The 27,341-nt window shown below is 39.6% G+C and overlaps 2 protein-coding genes across 8 annotated transcripts in view; one reads left to right on the top strand and one right to left on the bottom strand.

Moving 5' to 3' along the window:
* The window catches only part of FBXL2 (F-box and leucine rich repeat protein 2), a 60,927-nt gene extending 42,181 nt beyond the window's left edge, over positions 1 to 18,746 (top strand). For 2 of the 5 annotated variants that reach the window (XM_088798287.1, XM_074312710.2), the window contains one exon: positions 361 to 601. In XM_088798287.1, coding sequence (XP_088654413.1) covers positions 361 to 468 — 108 coding nt within the window. In that variant the 3' untranslated portion in view covers positions 469 to 601. Of the gene's footprint in view, positions 1 to 360; positions 3,684 to 10,617; positions 10,755 to 18,644 lie in introns of those variants that run through there. The other 3 variants (XR_002137030.3, XR_002137033.3, XM_019727724.3) reach the window with 3 other exon arrangements.
* Positions 2,449 to 27,341, bottom strand: part of UBP1 (upstream binding protein 1) — a 50,677-nt gene continuing 25,784 nt past the window's right edge. For 2 of the 3 annotated variants that reach the window (XM_074312708.2, XM_019727722.3), the window contains 12 exons: positions 24,078 to 24,183; positions 23,205 to 23,311; positions 21,409 to 21,561; positions 21,202 to 21,312; positions 16,128 to 16,231; positions 14,845 to 14,899; positions 14,491 to 14,584; positions 11,731 to 11,821; positions 10,844 to 10,962; positions 8,362 to 8,504; positions 7,627 to 7,678; positions 2,449 to 4,450 (listed from right to left, as the gene is read on the bottom strand). In XM_074312708.2, coding sequence (XP_074168809.1) covers positions 4,413 to 4,450; positions 7,627 to 7,678; positions 8,362 to 8,504; positions 10,844 to 10,962; positions 11,731 to 11,821; positions 14,491 to 14,584; positions 14,845 to 14,899; positions 16,128 to 16,231; positions 21,202 to 21,312; positions 21,409 to 21,561; positions 23,205 to 23,311; positions 24,078 to 24,183 — 1,173 coding nt within the window. In that variant the 3' untranslated portion in view covers positions 2,449 to 4,412. Of the gene's footprint in view, positions 4,451 to 7,626; positions 7,679 to 8,361; positions 8,505 to 10,843; positions 10,963 to 11,730; positions 11,822 to 14,490; positions 14,585 to 14,844; positions 14,900 to 16,127; positions 16,232 to 20,651; positions 20,760 to 21,201; positions 21,313 to 21,408; positions 21,562 to 23,204; positions 23,312 to 24,077; positions 24,184 to 27,341 lie in introns of all 3 variants that reach the window. The other variant, XM_019727720.3, reaches the window with a different exon arrangement.

Here is a 27,341-nt window from a genome sequence, read left to right as displayed (position 1 = left end):
TTTCCCCACTTAGTTCACCTACATTGTTTTCTTGAATACGCTCTAAGTTTATGCAACTTAGCATTTATACCCCAAAGCCGCACTGGGATGTTTCAGACATCGAGAATTCCACTCACTCGGCACAGGGCCAGTGATTATCTGTGGACAGAAATATTAGTTTTCCTTTGTCTTTAGAAGGTGCTGTTTTAGGGAATGTGTTATGTAAACAGGAGTAGCCCTAGCCTACCCTGGAAATTTTTCTTGCTTAAAAGTGAAGCAGATTCCACACAGAGAACTATGTACGGGCTTTCGTAGGATTATGCCTGTAATCCTGAAAACAGCCGTGTAAAAGATTGTTCCTTTTTTTCCTTCCATTTCCAGGCTCAGCTCCCTCACGTCAAAGTCCATGCCTACTTCGCGCCCGTCACGCCACCGACAGCAGTGGGAGGAAGTGGACATCGGCTGTGTAGGTGCTGTGTCATTCTCTGACAGCAGCTCCAGGCCCAAGGCACGAGGAGGTGTCCCTTCCTCCAGAGAAGACCGTCTTTCTGACCTTCTCCACTGTCACCGAAATCTGTTGATTCTCCATTGGGAAAGGCATTTACAGGTAAAAGACTTCCGTAGGGATTGCAGTAACTCTGGTGATAGTTTGCACCTTTATTCTGCTGCGATGCAATCAAATCAAAGCCTTGTGTCAGTACACATGGCAAGAGTGGTCTCGTGCATCCAGGACCGTGCAAAAAACCCGACTTCTTAAGAGGTGGGTGCCTTCCTAGGTACAAAAGTTCTGCCCTCGGCTTTGTCAGCATTCCTGCAACAGACCATCAGTGTTAGCACAAATTGAGCTGAAAAAATAAGCTGTTGATTTTCTATCTGATACTTAAGACAATGGCCTACTTTAATTCACAATTCCATTTTAATTAGCAGGACTTTTCCACTTTGAAATTTAAACAGCAACTTTATCAAAGTGACTATACTGCAAATTCATAATACCTGATAGTTTTATATGTAGAGACTTATGTGGAAGGCAAGTTAACAGGTTTCCATGAGACACCAAAGAAATGAGGACTCTAAACTGGGTGGAGCAGGGTCTTCACCTTCGTTTCTGTCAGCTTGTCACATACATTTTTGGGGACCAAAACCAAAAACTAAATACAATCAACTCAGAGTTTGTTTGCCTGATTGGAAATTAATAAACTCTGGCGTATGCTATAGCACACAATGCAGTTTTATTATAGGAGAAAAGTTAATCATGTCATAGCTCACAAAATTTGGGGGACCTTAAAGAAATAGCATTGATTAAGGCTTAAGTTATCTATAATATAATCAATTAAAAATAACAAATGGATGCATGTAGAATGGGTGTGATTTTTTTCCAAGTTTATTTTAAAATCTTAGAAATCAAGTTACACCAGAACTACTCAAAAGTTATACACTTAAACTCAGATCAGTAATGTATTGGCACCTTTTTAGACGCAATATAAAAATGAATACACCATCGCAATGCTCAAATCAAGAGGGTTTTATTGCTATAATCTACAGCAGATAATCTGAGCAAAACCATTTTCCAAATTCAGACCTTCCTAATGTTACCTAAAATCTGGTAAGGTGATGTTGCTGCTTGTGCTGTCCACGTTTGTGATCTTTATTAAGATCAGGAACCTGTAATCACCTTTGTTGTGAACTTGTGTGTTACTGGTAGCCGACCCTTCCTAGCAACCAATCCCCGAACTGAAGAGTCCAGAGCTCACAAGAAGCTGAAGTGAAATAGCAAAAGCAAGGTATTTTCCCATGCCTAGCAATACTTCTATTACATGGACCGTTTTAGAAGCATTTAGGATACAGTGCTTCGGCTGCATTCTAGGAAGAGAAGACAGATACATACACAATCCCATAAATCAATTTAACAGGATTGTCAGAATAAGCATTAAAGTTGATGATTTTATTGCCTTATGATATACTCCAGTATTCGCTAGTCTAAAAATTGTGTATATCATAGCAGTTAATGAAACACCCATTTGCACCCCGCGAGCCGGGGGAGGGGAATAACTGATGCACAATGCTATTTAAATAAAAGAACATATAACACAGACGTGCTTCAGGGATTATGAATTACAGTTTCTATTTCATGTAAATGACCGAGGTCTTCCATACATTATCTCCTTTGAGTCAGGACACAACCTATCACAGCTACTATACTCATTGCTCAATGACCCATGACCTCACTTATAAAACAGGAGAACCTGATAACAAAATCAGGCTTGCTTTTACTTGAGGTGTGGAAAAGTTACTGGAATAACCTGTCCTCAGTGGCATCAGCTTTGAGAAAACAACCTGAAAAGAAAACACGTGGGCCTCACTGCTTCTAGAAAATTCAGACTGCTGTGTGCTCAGAATATACACACGCAACCTCTTGATTATCTATGACTTGTGACACTGACAGGACCTGGATTTTAAATGAGACACACGTTTGCAAAACAGTCGGAAAACATTTATTATACTGAAATGTATACATCCTACTATTAAAAAAACAAAGTAGCAAATGTGCTGGTGCCGTAGGTAATTTAACCTGTTTCACTGGGGACAGACTGACGCTCAACACCACTTGGTGCAGTTTCAAGTCTGATGAGCTTTTAATTATTTTCACCCCACTTCTAAAACCCAGTGAGGAATTCAAAATAGCACACAGCATTCAATGACATTTATTGTTCCATATATCTTGAGACTCAAAAAGGAATGCTAAATAGACAAGCAAAACTCTACAACAATTGAGAAGCTCACTTCTTTCCCAAGTGATTGGTACAGAAAACATGTGGTCATACTAAAGCAAAGGGAAAATGACAGAAAGGAAAGCTTTCCTGCTTTTGGGTCTATAAGAGTTAGAGATATTTTTCAAACCGAAGATGGAAATATTTAGAGACAGTGCTTCTTTGTATTAGACAACCACCTTTATGAATAAAACATAAAATGCCAAAGCTTTTACCCACCGAAGTAGTTTATCTTCTGGAAGAGATTTTAAACTCAAAATTACTCATTCCTATTTTTGCCTGAACAAAGATAAGGATCAAATAATACATTCAAAACCAAGACACCTGGGTAAATGGACAGAGATGCTATAATTAAAATGGAATTGAAGTTTAAAGAAAAAATTGGGTGTACTACACCACAGGCCTCAAAAATGCTTGCTGATGAATTTTGTGAAAGGCTTTGGGTGAAGAGAAGCGATAAAGATAGTAAGAAAAACTGCAAAAACATTGGATTCCCTTTGAAAAGTGTACCGGCAGACAAGCATTTGGTTTGTGAAAGAGGCACTCTTTTTATAGAAAAAGAAACTATTATGTGGTGTATAAAAAAGCCTCTAAATAATCACCAGAATGTTTATCCATGATTTTGTACTAAAGCTTGAGAAGTGTGAGGAATTTTCATGGTACAATTTAGTGTTTATGTCTAGTGTTTTAAGAATAATTTCAACTTGATAATGAAGACCCCTTAACATCAAGTCAGAAACTATCCGTTTTTCCCTTGCTTAGGGTCACCTATTTCCAATGTCTGGGGTAGGGCTTTAAAAATGTTTAAGAAAGGGATAGTGTGGGGTGGGCTGGGGAGGGCAGATGAAGACAGGGATGAAGGAAAAAGAAAACCACGTAATTTTAAAGGCAGTGGGGCTTCAAAAATGAAAATCAGAAACAAAATGCTAAAAATGGTAACAGAAGCAAAAAGTTTTTCAATAAATCTGTGACAAAGCAAAAACACAAAAGTCTTTGTACCTATTAGGATTTACACTGATCCTCTCACCAAGGTACTGTTGATAATGCAGCTTGCGTCCAGCCCGTCTTTCTGGCTTGGCTCTTCCCTGATCTGTCACGATCACATCGGATGCACACACTTAGATATGATTTCTTCTGAGAAGGTGCCAAGCCTCTTACCTGACCACCAGTCACCATATCAGCACTTCGCAGCTCTCCGCAGACAGATTCCATGCTGGCTCCAAACAGCACTGTCCCCAGCCCCGCCCCAGGTCAGCAGAAGGTCCAGGCAATAAAGGCCAGACTGGCACAGAAAGGTAAATGCCCACAGTACGTTTTTACATTCATTTCCAAACCGCATACAGTGTAAAAAGACAGCAAAGGCTGCTTCTAGGAACTGTATCTGCTGGCTTCTGCCAGAGAAGCAGGCAGCCCTGACTGCACCGTGGCCCCAGAGCTGCACACATGCTGTCCCGACGTGCTGCCTCTCACGAGGATGCTTGGCCATGGCAGTGACAGTGAGGAGATTCACCTCTCATACAGCTCATTAGAAAGGTCATCTTGTGTTTTCAATATGAAACATTTCATACATTAAAATCCAATCCCAAGACTTCTTGGATTCAGTCTTCACACACTTTTAAGCGTGACTTTATTTGGTACTGAATATAGTTCAGACTACATAAAACATCACTTCAAAATTATGTGGATACCACCACTATTTTCAACTGCAGAAAAAGGAAAGAGAAGTTACAGGGTTTTTAAAGCCAGGCTTAGGAAAATCAAGACCATTAAATTGAAAACTCCCAGAAATCTTTAATCTCCTTCACCAGTTCAGAAGTTATCTTTAAATAATTCTACAGAAAAAAAGCTGATTAACTTGCTCTAGCTCCTCTTCCCTCAGGCAACTGCATGTACACATTCCCTTTGTGGACATTCTGCTTTTTGGTGTCTGGTCTATACTCGCATCAGTACTGTGCCAGTTTGGGGTGGGGGAGGGGGATATCGAGACAAGTAACAAAAGTGTTGTCAGCAAGGGGGCAAGACTAGAGGTAGAGCAGACGGAAACACTGTGCCAGGGCGGGGCCGTCAGCTCTATACAACGCATACAAACAGAGTGCTTATATCCATCTTTTCTAGAAATAAGTTGTGAACTCCACAGATGTAGATCTGAAACACGTAAAAAAAAAAAATATCATAACTTTTGCCTGATGGCCTAGTGTTTCTCAGGAAATGGGAGAAGCAGTACAGGCATTCATCAAAGAACAAATAAATTTTTCATGAGGACAAAAGTCTGACAAACTGAGATGGGAAGGGATATCCTGTGATATCTGACATTAGAAATGTTCTCCTCTTTCACAGAACACAACTATACAATTAATTATACTTATGAATTTCCTTTTTCAGACAATGAGTTTTGCAGACTAGAAACTATTGCTTTGAGAACAAAAAACTGAGCAGAAGGCTACACAGCTAAAGATGTTTGTGAAAGTAAAAGATAAAGTGAGCCAGTTCGCTGTTAAAATTCAGCCTTGCAGGTCACTTGATAGCATATGCAACATGTCAGGCACAAAGTGAAATAATTTCAACACTGTTTTCTGCTACGCCCTTCAAGAGTGACTTCCAAGAAAGGGTGACACATGACATCCTTCTCTTCGAGATACAGCTTTTGTGCTAAGACTAGATTTAGATCTTAACCCAACAGTGTTTTAAAAGTCTCTTCTCATAGTAATTTAGCTTTAAAAATCCCTTCTTACTAAAGACAACTATAAAAACAACCTAGAAACAATTATCAAAATGGCAGTAAGTAACACTTTAAATGTAAATGCGTTAAATGCTCCAATAAAAAGACAGGGTAGCCAGAACGGATTAAAAAACACCCATCTACATGCTGCTTGAAAGAGACTCACTTCAAATTGAAAGACTGGCACACTGAAAGTCAAGGGATGAAAAAAGAGATTCCATGCAAATAGAAACAGAAAGAAAGCTGGAGTAGTAATATTGTATCAGTGAGAATAAACTTTAAAACAAAAAGTAAAAAACAAAACAAAACAAAAAACAAAGAAGAACATTACATAATTTTAATCCAATCCAAGAAAAGGATATAACACCTAAATACATAAGCAATTATTAATGGACATGCAGGGACAAATCCACAGTAATACACTAATATCAGGGGACTTTAATAACCCACTCACATCAATGGATAATAATCCACACAGAAAATTAATAAGGAAATGACCTTAAATACCACATTAGATGAGAAGGACTTAAGAGACATTTATAGAACATTTCATCCCAAAACTGCAAAATATACATTTTTTTATTTTTAAGTGCACATGGGAAATTCTCCAGGATCACATGTTAGGCCACAAAACAAGCATCAATAAATTCAAGAAGACTGAAATCATATCAAGCATCTTTTCTAACCACAATGGCATGAAACTAGAAATCAACTATAGGAAGAAAACTAAAAAACAAACAAACACGAGAAGGCTAAACAACATTCTAATAAACCAATGGGTCAAAGAGGAAATAAACAAGAAATCAAAAACTACCTCGAAACAGAGGAAAATGAGAACATAACTTTTCAAAATTCATGGGATGCAGCTTTTAAAAGCAGTTTTAAGGGGTTAGTTCATAGCTATACCAGCCTACCTCAAGAAAAATCCCAAATAAACAATCTACTTCTACACCTAAAGGAACTAGAAGAACAAACAAAACCCAAAGCAAAAATTCCTCCTTGATCTAAGCCTGTAATTGGAACGCACTTGAGCCCTGTCCAAGCCTCTCTTTTCACTTCTCTCATGAAATGACTCAACAATTTCCATGGCACTGATATGGGAAAGGCTTCCAAATTTATATCTCAAGCCCAGGCCTTTCCTGCCTGCCTGAGACAGGTCTCATTAACTGCCAATTTTACACTTCTACGCATCTAAAATGGAATTCTTAACTGATTTTCCCCCAACCATACCTACCAGGTCCTCTCTACCAGGACCACAGTCTGCTCAGTTGCTCTTCTAAGAGTCACAACCATTCCTCCCTCAAATATGGCGCCCAGCAGGCATTACCTCTCACCTAGATGACACCTCCTGCCTCCAGTTTTGCCACTTTCTTACCTGTCTCCACAGAGTTGCAAGAGTGAAAGAAAAATCTAATCACATTACTCCTTTGTTTAAACAGCTTCACTGACTTCCCAATACGTTTCAAATAAAACCTAAACTACCTTCATCACCAGGTCCCTCACACCAGACCTGCCTCTTGCTCTGACTCCATCTTGCTCTGCTTACCCCTCACACTCTGCATGGCAGCTGCGTGGCTCTTGCCAGCCTCCAAAGCAGCCAAGGTCTTTCCTTCACACACAGCCCCACACCGCCTTGGGATACTCCCACATGGTCAGCTCCTCCTTCCTCAAGTCTCAGCATTAATGACACCTCCTCAGAGAAGCCTTGCCCAATAGCTTCACATCCCCCTAGCCAGGTCCCCCTTATCCATAAACACTCCATCCACACTTTCCCATTCCTTCATGCACTTAAAATATTTGTAAGTATGGGCATCTGTTGGCCAAGTCTGGTTTGCTTTCCTCACTAGAGTAGGAGCGCCATGGAATCTGTTTTGTTCAAGACCTTTCTAGCACCCAAATCATGGTGTCTAACACAAGGTACGTAGTAAAACATTGGCTGAATGAATTGAAATTTTTTTCCTAGGACTGACTCCTCTTACTGGCTAGTTAACTTCTACTACAACCATGAGAAATAGTCTCTTGATTCATTTTCCAAACTCTCTTAAAATTCGTACAGCCACCCTTTTCAAAAGCAAGCACACAAGATGACGGCTGGTTATAGGCACACACTATTTTTTCATGACTCCAGCATTTCAAAGCACATGCACATATTCAAAGTACCTTTTACTGTAGAGAATAAAAAACAACTCTCGTCTTGAAAGTTCTGAACCATCTAGAAGGAGAAAGAAGATTATAATTAAGGTCCAGTGGTTCCTTAACTGATTGTAAAAGATTAAAATTAGTAGTTAAAAGAAAATGTCATCTATATACTGCAGCACAAATACAGGACCCAAGGGCCAAAATGGTAACTCATGAACGCAGTGTGAAGTATTAGGCTGGTGCAAAAGTAACTGTGGTTTTTGCAATTATTTTTAACCTTTTAAACCAGTTACTTTTGCACCAACCTAATAGTAAAAATTTACACCTGCTGCATTAGCAGCAGTGCCTGTTCAGGATGGTCCCTGAGAGATCTGGTCAACCACTCATCTGACCCACTGCGTCCTGTGTGTAACGACTAACGAAACGTCACTGCCTAAGTGCTCTTCTATTATTATTTGCTTGTCATGAAACACTGGGGGAAAATTGTACTTTTTACTGTTTTTTAAAATTTGTCATCAAATAGCGGGCAAAAGGAAAACACCTTCAAATGCCTCTGTAGATAAAAAGGGGCCAATGCTCCACTACCTGGAAGTCCCCCTAGTGAGTGTCTGAATTAAAATTATAAATTCTGATCCCCAACTCTTTGAAAATGATTCCCATGAGTACTTGCAAACGAGGTCACAGAATTGTTCTCTAGTTCTTCAATGACATATGAAAGTATATACCAGTGTGAATGGGAAATGCAGTTAGAGTTACCTGATCACTAACAAGAATGTGGATACCAGTGGGACCCTGTCTGTAAACCTGGTTAATTTGGTGAAAAGGAATATTAAACACCAACGCAAGTTTTCGAGCAACTTCTGAGGCAACCATTTCTTCCAGGTAGATTGCATGATAAACTGAAATAAAAAAATAAGAACAGCATTTTAGCAGTAATCTTTAATCTGTTTTCTACCTGGATCTATAGGAAGATCATACCTTTCAAAGTAACTGAAAAATGTGTATACACAGGGTGCCAAAAAAATGTATACACATTTTAAGAAAGGAAAAAACTATTAAAATTATAATACTCAATATATACCAATAACAAAAGATGACTACAAGTCATGTATATACCTTTTTTTTGGCACCCCTGGTATATATAAAAAATAACTAGTATTTTTTCTATTATCCATCTGAAATACATTATTTATGCTCACACATATAATTTAATAAACATTAACAGTAGTCTCTGTACAAAGGTATCTGAGGTATTAATTTTTCTTAAAGGTAAACAGGAATTGACTGCAAATGGGCACAGGGGATCTTTCTGGAGTAATGGAACTAAAACTGGATTTAGTTTGTGGTAATGGCTATAAAACTGTAAATTTACTAAAATATTACTGAATTGTACACTTACAATGGGAGGATTTTATGGTATATAAATTATACCCGAAGCAAGCTGTTTTCAAAAATAGTATTTCTCGCAATATATTAAGAAAACTCTAAAAAGGTCATAGTTTTTGCTTCAGTAATTCCATGACTGGGGATTTATCCTAAGGAATAAAAGCTGCCTCTCCCCCCTTCCTCCCCGCAAAGAATTGGAAACAGTATAAAAGATAGCTCATGAAAAGCTCCAATGAATCCTGCTGCTACTTTACAGAAAAATCGCAGGTGCAACCCCCAGTATCCTGAGTCTCTGGACCGTGTAACTGAGCAGCAGCCATGTCTGCACAGCGCCAGGCACATCCCAGGGAGTCCGACTGTGGCAGGTCCAAGCCAGACCCTGATCGGGAATCTGAGTGCTAGAACTCTGCTTTCCCAAACAAAGGTTTGTTCCTGTGTGCATATGAATCTAGAAACCGTTGCTAATTATACATTACGAGAAGCTCAGAACTGGGAACTATAATTAGGGTAAGATTTAGAGATGATCCAGAGCAGCGTCGCCAAACTACAGCCTGTGTGAGCCTAACCCTGCCCTCCATTTGTTCTTTCAAAATCAAATGATACCAGAACATGGCCACCCCCATCACCTCCATACTGTCTGTGGTGGTCTGGGCACCACAGTGGTAGCGCTGGGAGGGAACGAGACCACGGTCTACAAAGTCGAGAGATTTACTACCTGGCCTTTAACAGAAACAGTTTGCTGACCCTGACCTAGGGTTCAGTTCGCCAATACTCCCACACACACCTCCACAAAAACTCATGATTGAGGATATACCTTTCAGCATGTGACAGTTGTGACCACATGTAAATAACATAGGAAATCTTGACACCATACATGGAGAGCTCCTTTAGAATTTTTAGCCTCTAAGACTAAAACTTGGTATATTTAGTCTTAAAATTCACAGCTTTTGAAGTCAAAATGACACCAAATGGAAAAGCTCACAACAGTGATGCTTCCCCTGGGATTTTATAGTAAAATTCAAACAACAAAGTACTTTTCAGAGCTCTACCCAGTATTACAGCAAATACTGCCTTTTTTAATTCCAGAACACATTTTTCTCTGAAAAGCTGAATGTGTTGCACTTATTTTCTCTGAATTTGAGAAGGGGGAGAAATTACCACACACCCAGTTGACAAATGAGAAAACATATGCGTTAAAAAAAAGAAATGCTTGCTTTTTCCCCCAAGGACTGTATTTTCGAGGCGGGGAGGGGGCCGGAGTTTTCTCTCTGTCCTAGTCCAGCTCTCTATTATACACGTAAGGAGAACCAGCAGGAGGATGGAGCCCTCAGTACTCAGATGGATAACGACACAGTCTGTTCCCAGGGACGCGGCCCAGACTCACCAAAGCTCAGTGCTGGCTTGATGCCTAAGACAAATCCACACACCTAGCACCGATACACAGATGCGTCTTTACACATGTGACATTTCACGTTTTCTCCCCCAGTCAGTAAAATGGATAAAAAGAAAAGAAAAACCCACTTGCTGTCTTGCCAAGCTGCCCATGTTACATTCGTCACTGAATCTGAGATTTTTTAAAAAGCCAGCAAAACCCCAAAGCATTCAAGCTCGTCTTTTGCTTGTTAGGTATTTCTGGCCATACACGGCCATATGAAAAAGGAGATCCAAGTGTGGCTGAAAGAACTGAGGAAGCCCGCTCTGTGCTTCTCGAGGACTTGGCCCTGGAGCTCACTGCGTTCAGGACTCCTGCCTCAGCACTCGGCAGTGCTAACACGACAAGTCCTTCAAAGCCCAGTGAGGTCTGTGCCGTGTCTGCCTCAGTGTCAGAAAGGGAGACGCCCTCGGTACCCACCGTAAGGTGTCCCACTGCCATTCTCGCCTCCGTTGCCTGCAGCCTGCTGCCGCCCTGGCAGCAGTGTGCTGCTCGGCTGCTCCTGGCACACGTAGATGGTTAGGCGGGGCCTAACCGACCTGCAATCAGAAGATGCCACTCATGAGCCGAGGAGAGAAAGCTGCCTCGCCACATGTACACATGACAACTACAGGAATCTAAGTTCTATTTCCTCATGAGAACTTTACAACGTTATTTCATTATACAAAATAATTTACTAATAAAAATATAAAAACACACACCTCACACCAACTATTACAGGTGGTCTAATCTGATGATCCAGACTCTAAACCATTGAGATGGTCTGTCAGGTGCTGGTAAATTTAAGTTTCAAGATTAAGTCAGCAATTTAAAATCAGTAAGGTTTAATTTTAATGGAATTCTCACACAAGCCTAAGAATAGCAATGATAGTGAATGGATCTTAAAAGCCAGCACAGTTTACGGTTCTTTCATTTTAGTTTACAATTAGAAGTTGACATTTTAAATAACTTTTCAGTAGTAGTCATATGACCTTGAAAACCATAGATTCTGTAGAGCTCACCTAAATGAGAAGTTTGTTTTCTTGGCAACAACCCCAGTCGTCTTCAAGAACTCAGTACTGCCCATGTGCATGTCTACCAGTCTTACAGTCTACCTCTGCCCTCATCAGTGCCTGCATCATATCTGGGCCTGCCCTGAGGGTGTACACAAAACAGTCTTCTCGTGAGCACGACGCTGCCAGTGTTGCCCAGCGCACGCAGGCACACGCCAACCTAGCGTGGAAATACATTCTGCCCAAATTCCCCACACAAACAAAGGGACAGTCTGATTTCAAGCAAAACAGTTCCTTTTAAACACAGTATTTTACCTTGACTTCAGTGAATTATAGAGCCGAATTCCATCAGCTGCACCACAAATTTGTACTAAATCTTCCTTTGTCAGTTTTAATAAGTCGGCACCTGGAAAACAGCAAACAGAGATTCTTCTAAGAAGTGGGAAAAGAACTAGCAGGACTAGCTGCTTTACGACATCTGTCTCCACACAGCTCAATGTTCTTCAAAAGCATCACAGGTCTCCTGTGTATACACATACACGAAACACACACACACACTCTCTCTCTCTCTCTCTCTCTCTCTCTCCCCGCCCTTTCTCTCAGAGCCGACAAAAATGCCTGGTCTTCCATGTCCTGTATCAAGATGAGGCTAAGAAGCCCAAAGGCTGGTAGATGAGATCACCAAGCAGGGCCTATAGCATTGTCTGTTCTAATGGAGGATTTCACCATCTGTGATATTTTTGCTGTGCTGTGGCTATGTGAATAAATAGGATACTGACCCCCGATAATTTACCTTGAGATCACCCAGACCCATCTTTTACTTTGTAGAAAGAGGAAACGGAAGTCCCGAGTTTTGGGGACTTGCCCAAAGTCGTATGAGTTGGTAGGAGAGCTAAACAGACCTCTTTTCCACAACGTGCAATGTAAAGTCAAACATTCTGTGTAACATAACTGTCACAGCAGCTAGCTTTAACACAGAAACACAGCAGAAAATTGCATATTATACCTTAAGATTTCCCCCCGTAAATACTTGGTGTCAATGACATGGTATCTAGGATTTACTGTAAAATACAACAGAAAAGCAGGGGAGGGAGTGGTAGGAAGACTGACCAAAGGCTGGTCATTTCTGAAGCTGGGGATGGTTACATGGGCGTTCATCATACTCCTCTCGACTTTTTATGTTTGAATGAGTCCATAATCTTTTGTTTCACCCTCTTGTCAACACTCAAGTTGTAGTTTATTGTGAAAATTGAGATGCCCTCTGAGATTCAGGCATGAGTTCCATATGATAACTAACAATCTAAAAAAGTAACAAGATAATGGGGTTACCTTTCTATTTTTGAGGGCTTGAATGTGAGAGCTTAATAGCTTTTGTAGTTTGTAAAAGAAAGACCAGAGACGCACACTGCACGCCTATGAGGCACGAGCAGTTAGACGATGACAGGCTGTCATCGCTCTACAGGGGTGGGCTCCATGCCTCTGGAAACAGGGCTCACGGGTGACCAGAGACTTGCGTGTGCACCTCCTTGAGCCCTCCACAGAGCGGGGCAGATACTCTGTGCACAGCCCTTTCTGAAACGCGGATGCCCAAGAGGCTCAGGGCACAAAGCCGCACTCTCATCCTCCATTCTACTGTTGGGAAGCCACAGGGTAAAGGCAAGAAGCAAATCATGTGATCACTGGGCACGGTGAAAAGCGCTTAAGTCTCCAGATGGAAACATGTATTCGTCTAATGTAAGAGGCATAACCTCAGTTCCAACAGTCAGAGCTTTTTGTATGCATTTAGATTCTTCATCTGCCTTCCTTATGAGGGTTTAAAATGCGTTACCCTGACCAACACACTGAAATTTTTAAATTTCCAGTTTTTCACAGATAAGAGGTTTTACTTAATCATATAGAAAAGTGGCTGGGAGCACATGACTTTCATCCAGTACTTTAATTTTAAAGAGACAAAGAGCCACATGGGGAACGACTGATCATCGCACAAGCACTGCAATAAATGGCTGACATAATAGGCAACTATGTTGTTTCTGAAATCAAGCTTTCCTCCAGGCCAGGTATGTCCACATACGTTCTGTCCTCTGAAAAGGCTGAAGCTGCGTTTTTATGCCCCCACGGCCCTGTGGCAAAGGACAGCTGACTGCCACTTTGCTGCGGGCCAGCATTTCTCAGGATGTGTTTGGACAGGACAAGTTAGTAAGTGTTCCTTAGGAAAAGGGCCTAAGGGCCAAATACGTTTGGGAAGTGCTGCCCCTCGCCCACCTGGTATATCTATTACTGTTCCTCTAAACAGATGTCCTTTTGCACCACCTGGAGAAGCACTGCTTAGTCCCTTTTAAAATTCCATCTAAATACTCTCTTGGCTTACTATGTAAGAAAAAACTTACACTTAAGTATTATAAAAACCATACCCAAGTACATTCATAGGTCACATATTGTATGATTCTGTTTATATAATGTTCTTGAAATGACAGAATCAGAGAGAGAGAGAACAGATGAATGGTTGCCAGGGATTAGGGATGGCGGTTGGAGGGTAGGGAAATGGTGGTTGCATGAGGGAAATCGTTGTGGTGATGGTGTAATTCTGTATCTTAACTTCGATGGTGGTTATACGGATCTATATATGTGACAAAATGACACAGACTATATTCATGCATTGCACCAATGTCAATTTCCTGATTTTGCTACTGTACTATAATTATGTCAGCGAAGGGGACCCTGGAACTTCTCTGTACTATCTTTGCAACAAACTGTAAAGCAAAAATCATTTCAAAATAAAGTTAATAAAATAAAAAGATTGCATAGCACTATTTACATCTATACAAAGATGAGGGCACACAGAACGGTAGATTGTACCGTGTTTCCTGATTTTAATAGTGTACAATAGGTATGCAAGATGTTAGCCCTGGGGGAAACTGGGTGATAGGTACATACGACTTCCCTGTACATGTCTCAACAACTTCTTATAAATCTATAATTACTTCAAATTTAAAAAAATTAAGGTTAATGAAAGTAGAGACAAACAAGCAAACAAAACATGTGCGTGTACACACACACACACACACACAAACATACCTGAAAAATTGGAAAACAGTCTTGTGTAGGAAGAGAATCTGTTTTTGAGCAACCACTGTTGTGTTTCCTGGGTCGTGGCTGAAGGCTGAAGTTGCTGTTTACAAAGAAAATGAACATAAATAGAAGAAGCCATTCAACCTTACCAAAAAAAAAAACACCCCAAGTCACTGGCATGTTATAAAGAACAACACTGAAACAAAACACAGAAATCCTCCAAGTTTGAAGTAAAACAACACCCACAAAGAGCACAGGTCTGACTACTCAGTGACCCAAACAATGACTCACGTCCCCATCAGAGCCTGAAAAATGCAGGATCCTGAAAGCATCTGGCAGTTTTAGGAAAAAGATACTTACTTCACTAGAGGTCTGTGGAACTCCATCTCCCTGATGATTTGGGGAAGAAGAATTGCTAGGGAGAAGGAAGTAAACAAAGATTTTATATATATTTATTTCAAAATCAAGACATTAAAGGCTATTTAGGTCAATTTAAAATAACACTGTGACAGCAATGTAAAGCGGCAGTAAGAAAGCTGGCACAACTGTCAGGGAGTGAGAAGGATGAGATTAAGACTCAGAAGACTGTTTAATTTGTGCCTCTTTTTTCTCCATCTGTTCCAGTAACAAATTCCAGTTTTATGAAACAAAAAGTCTCCAATTATCTCTAGGGTGACAGGAAAATGAAGGACACTCATTCATTTTAGTTAGGGAAAAAACATGAGAAATCAAGAAAGATAAAACAATAGAAAATAACTGCAAAAAACCCCTAAGAAAAAAATGAGCTATAAGAAATGGTACAGTAATTCTAAGACAAAATCGAAAATGACCTCTTTAATACATTTATCCATGATTAAACAGGGTGAAATTCAAGAGAAGAAACTAGTAGCACTGTGCTTCTGTTTCTAAGGTAAAATGAAGATGAAAAACAAGAGGAGGGATGGGGCCACCTCCCTGGTCCTAGGCTTCCAGTCTGACCTACTTGGCACTAGTTCTTCAGCAAAGCTCCCGCCCCAAAATGGCAAGCCCCCTGGGGACCCCTGCTGCATCTTCAGGGTGCCCGACATGCAGTTCCTGCTCCCACATGGAGCTCACTAGACTCTCAGTGGCACATCAAGGCCAGATAACAGAATAAACAAAGTTGATCATTCCTATTTCTGAAACCACAGTAAGTCCTTAGAAACTGAAAGCTCTTCCTTTAAGATGAAGACTTACTTAAAAAAAAAAAAAAATAGTGTATCTATTGAGAGGAAGAAGAAATAGAGCAGAAACTAACCCTTGTTCGATATGGTGAGCATTAAGGACAAATGTACTTTATAATAAATGCAATCTTAATATACTCAAGTCACAGTTTCACCTCAGTAACTCACTGTCCATGAACCCCATTAATGTTCTTTTTATCTCACAAAGAACAGATCTTGAAAATGCCCCCTTTTCTACAATTTCATAGTTCCGAATATGTCTGGCACAAGGGACTAGGAGCAAACAGGTGAAGCAAAGATGATTTTCTTCTGAAACTGAGGAGGCTACTTCCCATTGCTATATACTTCAGCTATAGAAGACGCTGTAAATGGACAGAAAGGGCGATACAGGAGTCATGAGCTTCTGTCAGCTGCAGGCACACACTTCCACAGACCACATACCTGTCTGGGACACTGCAGGTGCTCTGCTGTGGGGAGGTGAAAGTGGGCGCTGTGGAAGGACTGTTATTCACATAGGCTGTGGGGCTATCAGGCCATGGAGAACACTAAGGACAGAAACAAAAATAAATTAATGATATGCTTTGAAAGGATGTGGAAGAAATAATTTTGGATTTCACTCTCTAGTCTGGCCAAAGGCAGGATTATAAAACACAAGATACCTGACACTCATCAAGCAACCTCATAGAAACATCAAATTTACTTGTGTGTGGCAAGGAAAAAATTTACCTGCTGTGTGCATCTAGACACTGATTAATCTTACAGAAGACCTGAAGTGATGATAGCAGCAAAATCTGTGAAGGCATTTTAAATGTATACTTATGTACAATATGTTTTCAAGAACTTTCACCTCCCTCTTTATCATTTCTCGAATAAGTGCCTATCAAGGTTTAAGAATAGCAGAGGCAAGAAAGGATTCAAAGCAGCATCTGCATCACATGACACTGGGACAGCGGCTCTGTCCTACCTAGCGCTCCTTTTGCCCTCACCAGAATCCTTCTGCTTCCTTGATTTCTCTAAGATTAATAATCCCCAAGGAAGACGAGACAGGCCCAACACTGAAATACATCACCTATGTACGAGGATGGTACTGCCTATATCTATCTACCTATCTACATATGTTTACTATTTACTTATTCTGGAAGGTGCATGGTGAAAAACATTTTTTCTGCCCTAGGCGCAATTCTGACCAAAGAATAGATCAAGGATAAAATATACAAAGGCACACTGACTTACAATTAGGAGAAGCGAAAAAAGCCAAAGTCAAAAGCATGCTGAGCTGGCCAGGGTGGTGTCAAGTGGACGTCTTCAAACCTGAGCTGTGGAGGGATCCATTTCACCCCACCGGTATTATTCCTAAGACTAATGTGCCTGACAATGCCCTTGGTTTCAAGGGTCCCCTTTCATAATCACTTTTTACCCATTTTACACAAAAATCAAAAGGACTTTGAAGACCTGGCTGAAAGAAAAATAAACATATCTAAATCAAGTTTCTCTTATCTATGAAAAATATCTGAAATTTAAATTCAACCCTGTCTCATAATTCAAGACGCATTTCCAATAACATTTCTACTTTTATGTTTATAATTGGTTGTTTTAATAAATTGGTACTAATAATACATTTTAAATTTCTAAACTAAGAGACTTATGGTCAAAGGAAATTTTAAAAATTAAATTTCTATTTATATAAGTTTGTTGTAAGAATTAAGGTGATCATTAAAAGATTTTTAGGCATAAAAGTATATAATATTAGGATAAAAGTATTTAAGGAGAATGGAAGAGAAAACAAGATCAAGAAGGAAGAGCAGAATAAAAATCTGAACTTAACTAAAGAGCTCAATCATGAACTTTATAAAAATGGTGGGTTTCAAATTGCTGTGGTAGAGTCCACAGAATATACTTCAAAAAGTAACATAAGAGTTTTATTTTAAATCATAAATGGAACTATTCACTCTGCCAGAAATTGTCTCCTGTACGATTATTTAAATTTATGATGAAAATTTTCAGATGTCAACCTAAAAATGTGCAAGGGAGTACATTCTTTTTAAAAAATCCTTTTGAGTGTAGAAATGTCAAGACTACTAGTAGGAAAGAGCTAAGAGACTGTCAAACACTCTGAGGGCAGAAACCAAGTTTCTCCAATGATTACAGGAGCTTACAGCCCATCAGAAGCATGGATACAGGGAAAATAAAGTAAAACAGAAATCCTGAACCTTAATATTCTTTACAAGTACCCATTACATATCCCCTCAAAAACAGGGAAAATGACTACGGACTTATTGTTTCAACTACTACCAACTTTCAAAAAAGAAATCTAATCTGGCTAGACAGCACTGCTAAACTTACTGCATGGCGTACCGATTTCACTATAATTTTACACAATGCTGCCCATTCTTTTACAACTAGTGCTGTTGTTTTACTTCATCTTACAAAATAGTACCTCCTCAGCTTATACACTTCGAGGAACCCAAGACCCTGTGAGCCAACTGGCAGATTGAATAACATATGGGTGTCACACGCTCATGGTCATCTCTGCTACCTGGAAGATTTTCCTGCTACACCATCCTCCCCAAATAAAAAATACTAAGCAGCATAACGTGCACATCTAAATAACATAAACCTTTTAATATCAAGCCCCGCCAGGTTTGCTTTGGTAATTACTATCCACTGTCTACTGAGGAAATGAAGTTTCAAGTTAGTATGGCAGAACAGTACGATAGAGAAACATACCTATTTTATTTTTACACATCTAGACGCTTTTAGCAGTAGAGAAGTAGGGCTGTTAATAGTTGACATCTACAACTTGCCCAGTAAATATGAGGCTTGATTCAATGGATACTAGAAAACTAGTGTTCAGTGAAAACTGGTTCTATTGGGGGGCTCTACTTTTAGAAAAGAATGGATTCCAAGTTCTTAAATGGTCAGGCTGAACGCCAAGACCTGCCTGTCTGTGTTTTACAGGTTTCTCTGGCAATCTTAACCCAGGAGGGTAAAGGCTTATCAAGGAATAGTTTCATAATGCTGCTTCTACCTTGTCATTCTTCCCTGTCTTTCAAAGAAAGCACTGGTGCAGCAGTGCCTGTGTTCCTGAAGACATTTTGTTATCCATCATGGCCCTGGTGCTACCTGGTCTGGACTCCTAGTCACGGTGTTTGTATACTGTGAACAAAGTACCTTCTCAGGAAGATGAGAAAATGATGAACTATCTTAGACTGTAGGAGTTGGCGACCCTGCTTTGAGCCAATAAAGTACAGTTCAGAGGCAAAGAAAGACCAACAGACACACTAGGGTCTTGGTGCGTAGCAGCTCTCAGGAGCCAGTAACAGTGCCTCTATTCAACGTGGGACCATTTCACATGGCATCTTCTGACACGTAAGTCTGGGCATCCTGCTCTACTGAAAGCCAACTGTAACTACCCAACAATGGCAAGAAATGTATGCCTTCCCCTGCAGGCACTTGGAAGTATATGAAATGCTGCAGACTCTCTTTTTGAGGGGATTAATCTGTACCTTGCTTTTTTTCAACAGGTTTCCAAAAGGAGCTCTAACCACCCTTAGAAGTATCTCAAACAAACCAAATGCAGCCCGGGGGAGCAAGCCACGCGCATCAGGAAGATGTGAAATCCCAGGCCAATGAACTGCTGACGTTTTGCATACTTTAGACTTGAGTTAAGAATCATTAATAATTTACCAATAATTCTTCCAGCTTCAGATTAGCTCTGAGCTTCAACAGAGTTCTTTAATTTATGAATTATCAGAACCCCTTCCTTTTAATCAGTTAAATAGTTTTTAATAAGAGGGGGAAAGTGAATTGAGTTACCAAGGTTTCACCAAAGAAGTTTACTAAGAGCCACTTGTGAGTTTTCAGCTGGGAAACCAAAAGAGGATACACACAAAATCGGAGGGGCGGGCGTTTGGGGAAGGAGTATACAGTTGTTGCATACAACTTTTGATTTGCATATAAAAAGCCCAGTTAAAGAAAATGCAACATGTGGGCTCCCCATCCATCAGATGAGTACATTTTCAGTTTTATTACATAGAGAAGCATTTAAAATATTTTCACTCATAGGCTACAGATAATTACAGACACATGTTTAAGAGCGAAAATTCCATTTCTGGCACCTTCATAGTACAAAGAGTGCAATGATGACTAGAGCAGCCATTACAGAGATGACGACATACATAAAAAATTATTTAATGCTCTCTGTTTACATTTACTGTGGGTATATAGCTGATCTGGCCTGTTAGATGAAGAGTTGTGTCATAAAGATCTGCTATACTTAAGCTGACAAAGCTCATAATCAACCCAAAATCCCGGGCCTGAGTGTAGCAAGGTGCACTATTTTGGCCTGAAGCATAAAGTCACAATGCAGGTGCCAGGAGGAAACACTAATGCAAAGTTTTTTTTTCCTACCAGTGCTGCCAAACAGGCTTTTAAAAGCACAGACAGACACACATTTTTATACTACATGCAGGGAAATGTGACACAAAGTATTGCATATATTAATGTCAAGCTTACTGCCATCATTTCTTTAAATATCCATGAAATTTTCTTATCAGTTATACACATGAGGAAGCAAAACCTTTTTTAATTACACAAAAATTATAACTATTTTACTAAAGAAAGTATTTTCAATTAATTTCCATGAACTTGGAAGAGGTGTGTGTGCAAAGGAGAGGGGGAGGGAGGGAGGGAGGGAAGGAAGGAGGGAGGGAGGGAACACATTTCTGAGTGTTGTTTTCCCTCCAAAACCACCCAATATGGTCAACTTTGTTTTAAAGTGTTAGATTTAGGAAATTTTCCTCAGTGAGGAACAAACAGAAAGCAGGAAGTCTAAACAAAAGCAGATTAAATCAAGACAAGGACATCAAAAACAAATTTGGCTTTACTTTTTGGTGGAAGTAGGTCCTATATCTAACACTGCACAAGGTTTCTTGCACAATGAAAAGAGAAGCAGAAGTCCCTTACACTGCCTCGCTTTGCCAGAGAATCACCGTAGTCTGCTGGCAAAGTCCGCTTGCTGGACTTTTTCTGCTCATGTTCAACTGCATCTTCAATTATAGGCTCAAGCCTCATCTGGACAAACACCAAAGATTGGGATCAATGTCTTTTCATTATACAAAGAAAGATCTAATACCCTGTTTTATGTTTCTGCAGTCCAATTAAACAACTGCATGACTAGCAGGATTCAAAGTTAAAGAAAATGCAAAACCCCAGCAGTGACAAAAATCAAACATTCTAGGCCCCGACTTAATCTCTTGACAACTTGAAGGTTTTTAAGGTCTGTTTCTGAGACCTGACTGGGATTTCAGCATCTTCATTCAAGATCCCACCCAGGAAACTAATCCATTAAAATCCCAAAACTGAAATATTTCCCCCACAAATTTCACAAAGAGCCTATGTCAACCTACCACCCAATCTTCCCCAACCCCTTTGTAAGCGAAACTCATCCTTAGAAATAGTGCCAATATGCAAACCTCTGTTTCTCTTCAGACACCAAAATGCTGCTCTGCATTACCTCCGTGAGGATTGTGGTATCATAGGATGGCTGATACTTTTCTTTTTCATGAGCAGTTCTCTTCTCCATCTTCTCTCGGTCAGTTTTTTGTTTCCTGTCTGCACCTTTAGGCTAAAAAAACAAAGTAGATTATTTCATCCATCAGGCTACAAACAACTTTACAAGCAAACCTGGGCCTATTTACTGACAGCCTGGTTTCCATCTTACCTTAAAAACCTTGATTTGGCAGCTAGCTGAGTGTAGATGATCTGTGTATTCTCCATTTTCATTCTGCTTAAAGGTGTCAACCTGGATCCTAAAAGGCACTCCCTTTTCACCCCCGTGCTTCCGTGGAGTAAATTCTGTGCTGATGCAGTGTACCTAAAAAAACAATCAGAAATGGATTCAAAGTACCGTCCATTGATCTTATTCCCTCTGGGATGTCCTGCCACCTCTATAAATTCAAGATCCCTTAAAAGTAACTACCACATATTAGCCAGATACCTGTCATGAACTCTGTTTTTAATACGGATTTCCTTTCACAAATCCAACCGAGACTTGCTGAACTTTTGGGGAAAGAGCTCTTTTTTCCCAGTCCAGTGCTTCTCCTCTAAGGCAGGACTTGCTCTCATCTTGGGAACAGCAGCACAGTAGCTTCCTATGTACTTTCCCCTCCCTCCACTTGGACCGTATCCTGCTCTCAGACCCAGGGGCCTAAGCTTTGCATGTGGCCCACTCCGCAGCAACCCTCACCTCACAATTCAGAGCTTCCACTGTTTGCCCTCTATTGCCATTACCCCACTCTACCCAGGCAACCATCTCACTGCTTTGCCCACCTACACTGACTTGGGTTACTTAGCCTGGGGAACTTGCACAGTCCAGAAAGCCCACTACTTGTCTGACCTGTATCCTTCTGAACTCTTCTGTCAGCCCTTCAGAGTTCACTGAGGGCCATGTTCACTTCTGCCATGCTGCCCCCCACCCCCCGCACCCCCTGGCAGCTCTAGGGTGCCTGACAGGGTGACTAACGGAGACTCTGGTAATTTCTGACTGCTACACACCCCGTCTTCTAGTAACTCAAAGTTAAAACTGATGTCTGCAGTATGACTGCAGTCTGAGACTTAAGGCCGGCTCTTACATCACTTTCATTTACTACATAACTAGTTACTCTGTTAGACAAATAGTATGAGAAAATATTCAACTAGTATGAACCATGTCCCTAGTGACTATTAATTGATGGGAGATAATATATATATATATATATATATACACATATGGCAGACCATAAAAATTTAAAACACAAAAGATCCTTTACCGTTTATACAAACCATAGCTTACTTAGGCTGGTCAGTAATTAAGCAGTTTGCCTTTTCTCCATAAGAGTACCTACTCGGTAGTTCCAATTCTACCACATACAAATTTGAACATCCTGGGTATTAGAATGACTGTTGATTTTATTTGATGTATTTATGCTTTTAAAAAACTCATCTTGTAGAGGTACAAACTGAGCATTTATGGGTGAAATGAAATGCCTGGGGGTTGTTTTCAAGTATTCTATCAATAAAAAGGGAACGCTACTAATAACTGTTGAAGCCAGATAATGAGTACACATAAGATTTATTATTATTCTCTTATTTTAGTGGATGTTTAAAAATGTCAATATTAGAATGTTTTAAAATAATGGTAGAGAATCTTGAAACAGTATACTCTTTTTCAATCATAGCCTCTTAAATGGCAGCTTTTGTTCAAGAGAAATGCATCTTATGAAAAATGGAAGTTTTGATTATTGTTACCACCAGTGGTAAAAGTAACATTCGAATCTTTTTCATATCAGATTGTCTTTCTATATATTAGGGACTTAGTAGATTAACTGCAATTTAACTGTATATTTTTAAAAAGACATTACAAGATAGTTTACAAATAAAATTTAAAAGAAAATGATTTCATGTGTCAAGAATTCAGTCTCATCCATGGCCTTCTAAATGGCTAGTATACTTCTAACAATGTAAAATAAAAATCCAAACCTGAATGAAAGCAGATGTGCGTTTTGCAGGGTCCCATAGAAATTCAACTGCATTTAACTGGCTTGGATTTGTCCTTGTGTCAATTATTCCCACAGACATTGGAATATCTGCATTTTAAAAAGAAGTTACACAGAAACTCATCCACTGTGAATAACTTAAAAGCTTACAACTTATTATTATGTTCTAATGAAAATATTGTACCTCCACACTGAAATTTTTTCTTCAATGTTCTCCATGGTCAACCACTTCAACATCAAAACCCACCAAATGAGTATCATACTTTCTCCCACCATGGTTTCTATTTCATTTTATTCAGAATATGAAGGATAATGCCAATTGAGAATTAAATAAATGGCTTCAAACTCATAAAATTCCTTGCTTAGGGTCTTTTAGCACCAAAAATACTACAGTTGGCCCTCGAACATGGGTGCGAGCTGTGAGGATCCCCTTATATGCAGATACTTTTCAATAAATACTGTAAATGTATTTTCTCTTCCTTTTGATTTTATTAATAACATTTCCTTTTCTCTAGCTTACTTTATTGTAAGAATACAGTATATAACACACATAACATACAAAATGTGTTAATCGACTATTTATGTTATCAGTAAAGCTTCCGGTCAACAACAGACTATTAAGTACTTAAGTTTTGGGAGAGTCAAACTATATGCAAACTCTTCATTTCGCGGGGGGGTCGGCACCCCTAATTCCAGTATTGTTCAAGAGTCAACATGTTTAACTATAAAACAACTTAAGGCACACAGGATCCGCTCACACCAAAGCTCTCTCTACATAATTACACGTGGTGCCAATACGGGTGTAGCTGAACTGCCTTCCTATCTCTCTCCATGGTCTTCTGATGGTCACTTGTACCTAAATCTAGAAGTCTGTCTCCTGGGCGATTCCACTTCCAACCTTCAAGTTGCTGATGCTCTGTGTACTGTAGCCGTCTGTCATGGAATACAACTCTTATGATACTCTATGGAATAAGTGGAGAAAATGAATCCTTTTAAACTATTCCAGCTAAAATGCAGAAGCTTTTTGACTTCTTATGCATTCCTATAATAGAAGAGCATACAAAAACAAATTCTGCTTTAAACATTTAATAAGTTAACTGTGTTGCTCTTGTGTACCTGGATTATGGGTAAAGAATTGTAACTCAAAGAATTATTTGGTACACAGAACTCAAAAAACAAAAAGCCCAAATAAAATGGTTAATTAGGTAGACTTTTTATTTAAAAATTTGATACTGCAATTCAAAATTAAGGTACATGCCCATAAAATTCATGAGCAAGACTTACATTTCTATGAAGGAAACATCAGATGCACATAGGAATTGCTAAAATGAAAAGCTAGTATAAACGGAGACAGAGAAACCCAGGCATAATGGTAAAATTGTTCATGTAAAATAACAGTTAATAATTGAATTTCTTTAAAAAGACCGTCAAGGGTGTGTATGTGGAGATCTGCATCCCTGCCAAAAAAGAACCTCTATGCAAAATTCACGTTCGACTATACCTTAATGTGAAGTGATCTGAGGTAGTTAAGTATGAAAAAAACCCCACCGAGGTAAACTTTATTTATCCAAACACTCAAGTACCTAAGGGAAGGCTTTAACTCAAACTCCAGGCCAAGTCTCTGTTCTCTACTGATCACCCCTGCTTCAACTCCTACAAGTCCGGGGTGCCAGCTATTGTTTCATTCCAGAACAGGATTAATGGGTCATCAAAATGCATTTAGATACCAGATTTGTACTAATTTGTGTTTCTGACATATTTACAAATAATTGTTTCTTAGACTATGATGCAATAAGATAATCATATTTCTGGTAGACTCTGGTTTGAACAGGAAATAATTTGTTAGTAATACATATAAATATTACTTTGGTGCCCCTCTCCCTTCCCCTCGTAATGTCCAAAATGTAGCTGCTAAACATTTTGAAGGGAACCATTTAAAAGCTGCAATATTTTAATTCAAGATAGTTAAAAAAGCAAGTCAGTGGCTAGGATGGATGTGGGAGAACTCTAGAAAGGCTTGGTTGCCACTCTGATCCATGTCCGTATCTCCACCTACACCCACGTCTGCCAGGTCTGCCCAGGAAGTCTACCTGTACTGGCTTCACATCACCTGCTGGCAGCAGAGCCCTCACAGTGACAGTGCGTGGGCTGGTGGTGGCCCTAGGTTCACAAATGCCAGCAGGCTGATCTCTCAGAAGTAAGTGCAGCACAGCAAATGGCATGATTTTGATTATTGTATATTGAGTAAGAACCAGAGATGAGAACTGAGAATATTGGTATTAGTTTGAGACTATAGGTATTAGATTTAACAGCTTTACTAAACCCTGTTCTAGAAGATCAGACTAAGACATACAGTAAAAAATATGAAAGGAGGACCATCGTTAAGAAATTGCAAGATATAAAAGAAAACTTCTTTAATGAAAATGGAAGGGAAAAAGTCGTGATCTGGAAGTTCTGACTAAAAGGAGACTGAATACTCCTAGAGAATCAGCAACAGACAAAGGGGCCCTAAGAGTAAGGTGGAGCGAGCAAAGCCAGCATCTCACGGACTACGTTCAGCACGTTCAGGTCGTTCCAAAGCGCCTTTGATAACCCAGCTGCTGGTCCCCACGCCTTCCCCCACAACCATCGAGTCAAAGATCATGGGGCCAGGAAATTACACTCTAGATGGCTGCAGATTATTTTAGGGATCCTCTAGCTGAAGCAGTGTGTGATTTTTAAAGAGTCTTTAAAAATTTGGCAGTAGCAGACTGTCGCTATGAATCCCAGGAAAGCTCTCAAGATATAACTGGATGTATTCTGGCATAGCCACCAAAAATCAGACATGTGGCTTATCAAGTGGAAGAGGAAACTGATTTAAGACCTTTTAAAAAGTAACCCTTTCCAATCTGTAAATTAAGTGTTTAGAGATACTGATACTTTCAAAACAGTGCTTCTGCCTAGGTAGAATATGCTGGTGTAACGTCAGCACAATATCCAGTTTGCACTTGGTAGGTTCTCTGCTGGATGGTTTATCTACCGTCAACAGTCCATTATCTCATGAGGAAGAATCAGTTCTGCCTTAGTTTCTTAACTTGCATTAATTTTGTGTATTAAATGTTTCTATATGTTTTAATATAGAATGAAATCCAAGGAAGCTGAGTTTAAAGCAGTCATGCTACAAATGAATTAACCCTGCCACTCCAAGTTAATCTGACAGGTATGTTTGCCAAAAGTATTTTAAACACTAAGTCTCACCTATCAAACTGGTTATTTTTAAAGTTTACTACCTATTCCAGGAACTGCCCTACAAAGCCAGCTTGCCTTCACTGATAGGTGGCAAACCGCTTCAGAATTGACTTTCTTCAATGCTTTGATGACAACTTGATTTTGGCATTTGATCTAGATGCCAAAGTTTGTTATACTTTCCTCAGAACACTGAATAGTCATGAAGGATGACTCGGTTAAAATATTATTTAAAGTGCGAGTTAAAATCATGAATTAGTAAATTCTATAGTCCAGCAAATAAAAAAAAAAGAAAAGAAAGCAAGCGTGGGGGGAATAGATGAAACAAGACTGAACTACTGTAGCTGGCAGGGGACTTATTATGAGAACTCATGATATTAGTGTGCTTATCATACACCACCACATGATAAATACATGTGGATTTATCATACCAGTCTATTTCTGGGTATATTTGAATTTTACCATTAATAAAATTTTTAAAAAACTTAACATTTTTGGATCCAGTTTTAAGGATCTCAATAACAGGGCCCATCAAGCCCTATTCCATTTTATAGAGGAATCCTGAATTAAAACAATTTTTCAACCCTTTGACACTTTTTTTTAAAACCCAGCATCTCAGAGCCATCAAATGTAACTTTCATGGTAACATACGAGTTCACTCACATCTTCCCTTAAAAAATATATTACTAGGTTGAATTTTAACCAGGAGTGGTATAACTGGCAGATTTGTCCAAAGGAGGGTCAGGTGCTGCCCAAGGCTTGTCTGATAACAAGCGAGCTGGAACCAGGGCATGCTGAGAAAACCTTCGCATTTCTAAGTTTCCTAGACACTGGAAAATGAGAGCCATCAGTCTGGCTTCTTGACCAAGCTGTAGCTATTTGTCATTAGAGCTCA

This window comes from Rhinolophus sinicus, chromosome 5 (genome assembly GCF_057876585.1).
Source record: "Rhinolophus sinicus isolate RSI-liver-muscle chromosome 5, RSI-T2T, whole genome shotgun sequence".
Lineage (NCBI taxonomy): Eukaryota > Metazoa > Chordata > Mammalia > Chiroptera > Rhinolophidae > Rhinolophus > Rhinolophus sinicus.
This window is presented reverse-complemented; position numbering and strand designations above follow the sequence as displayed.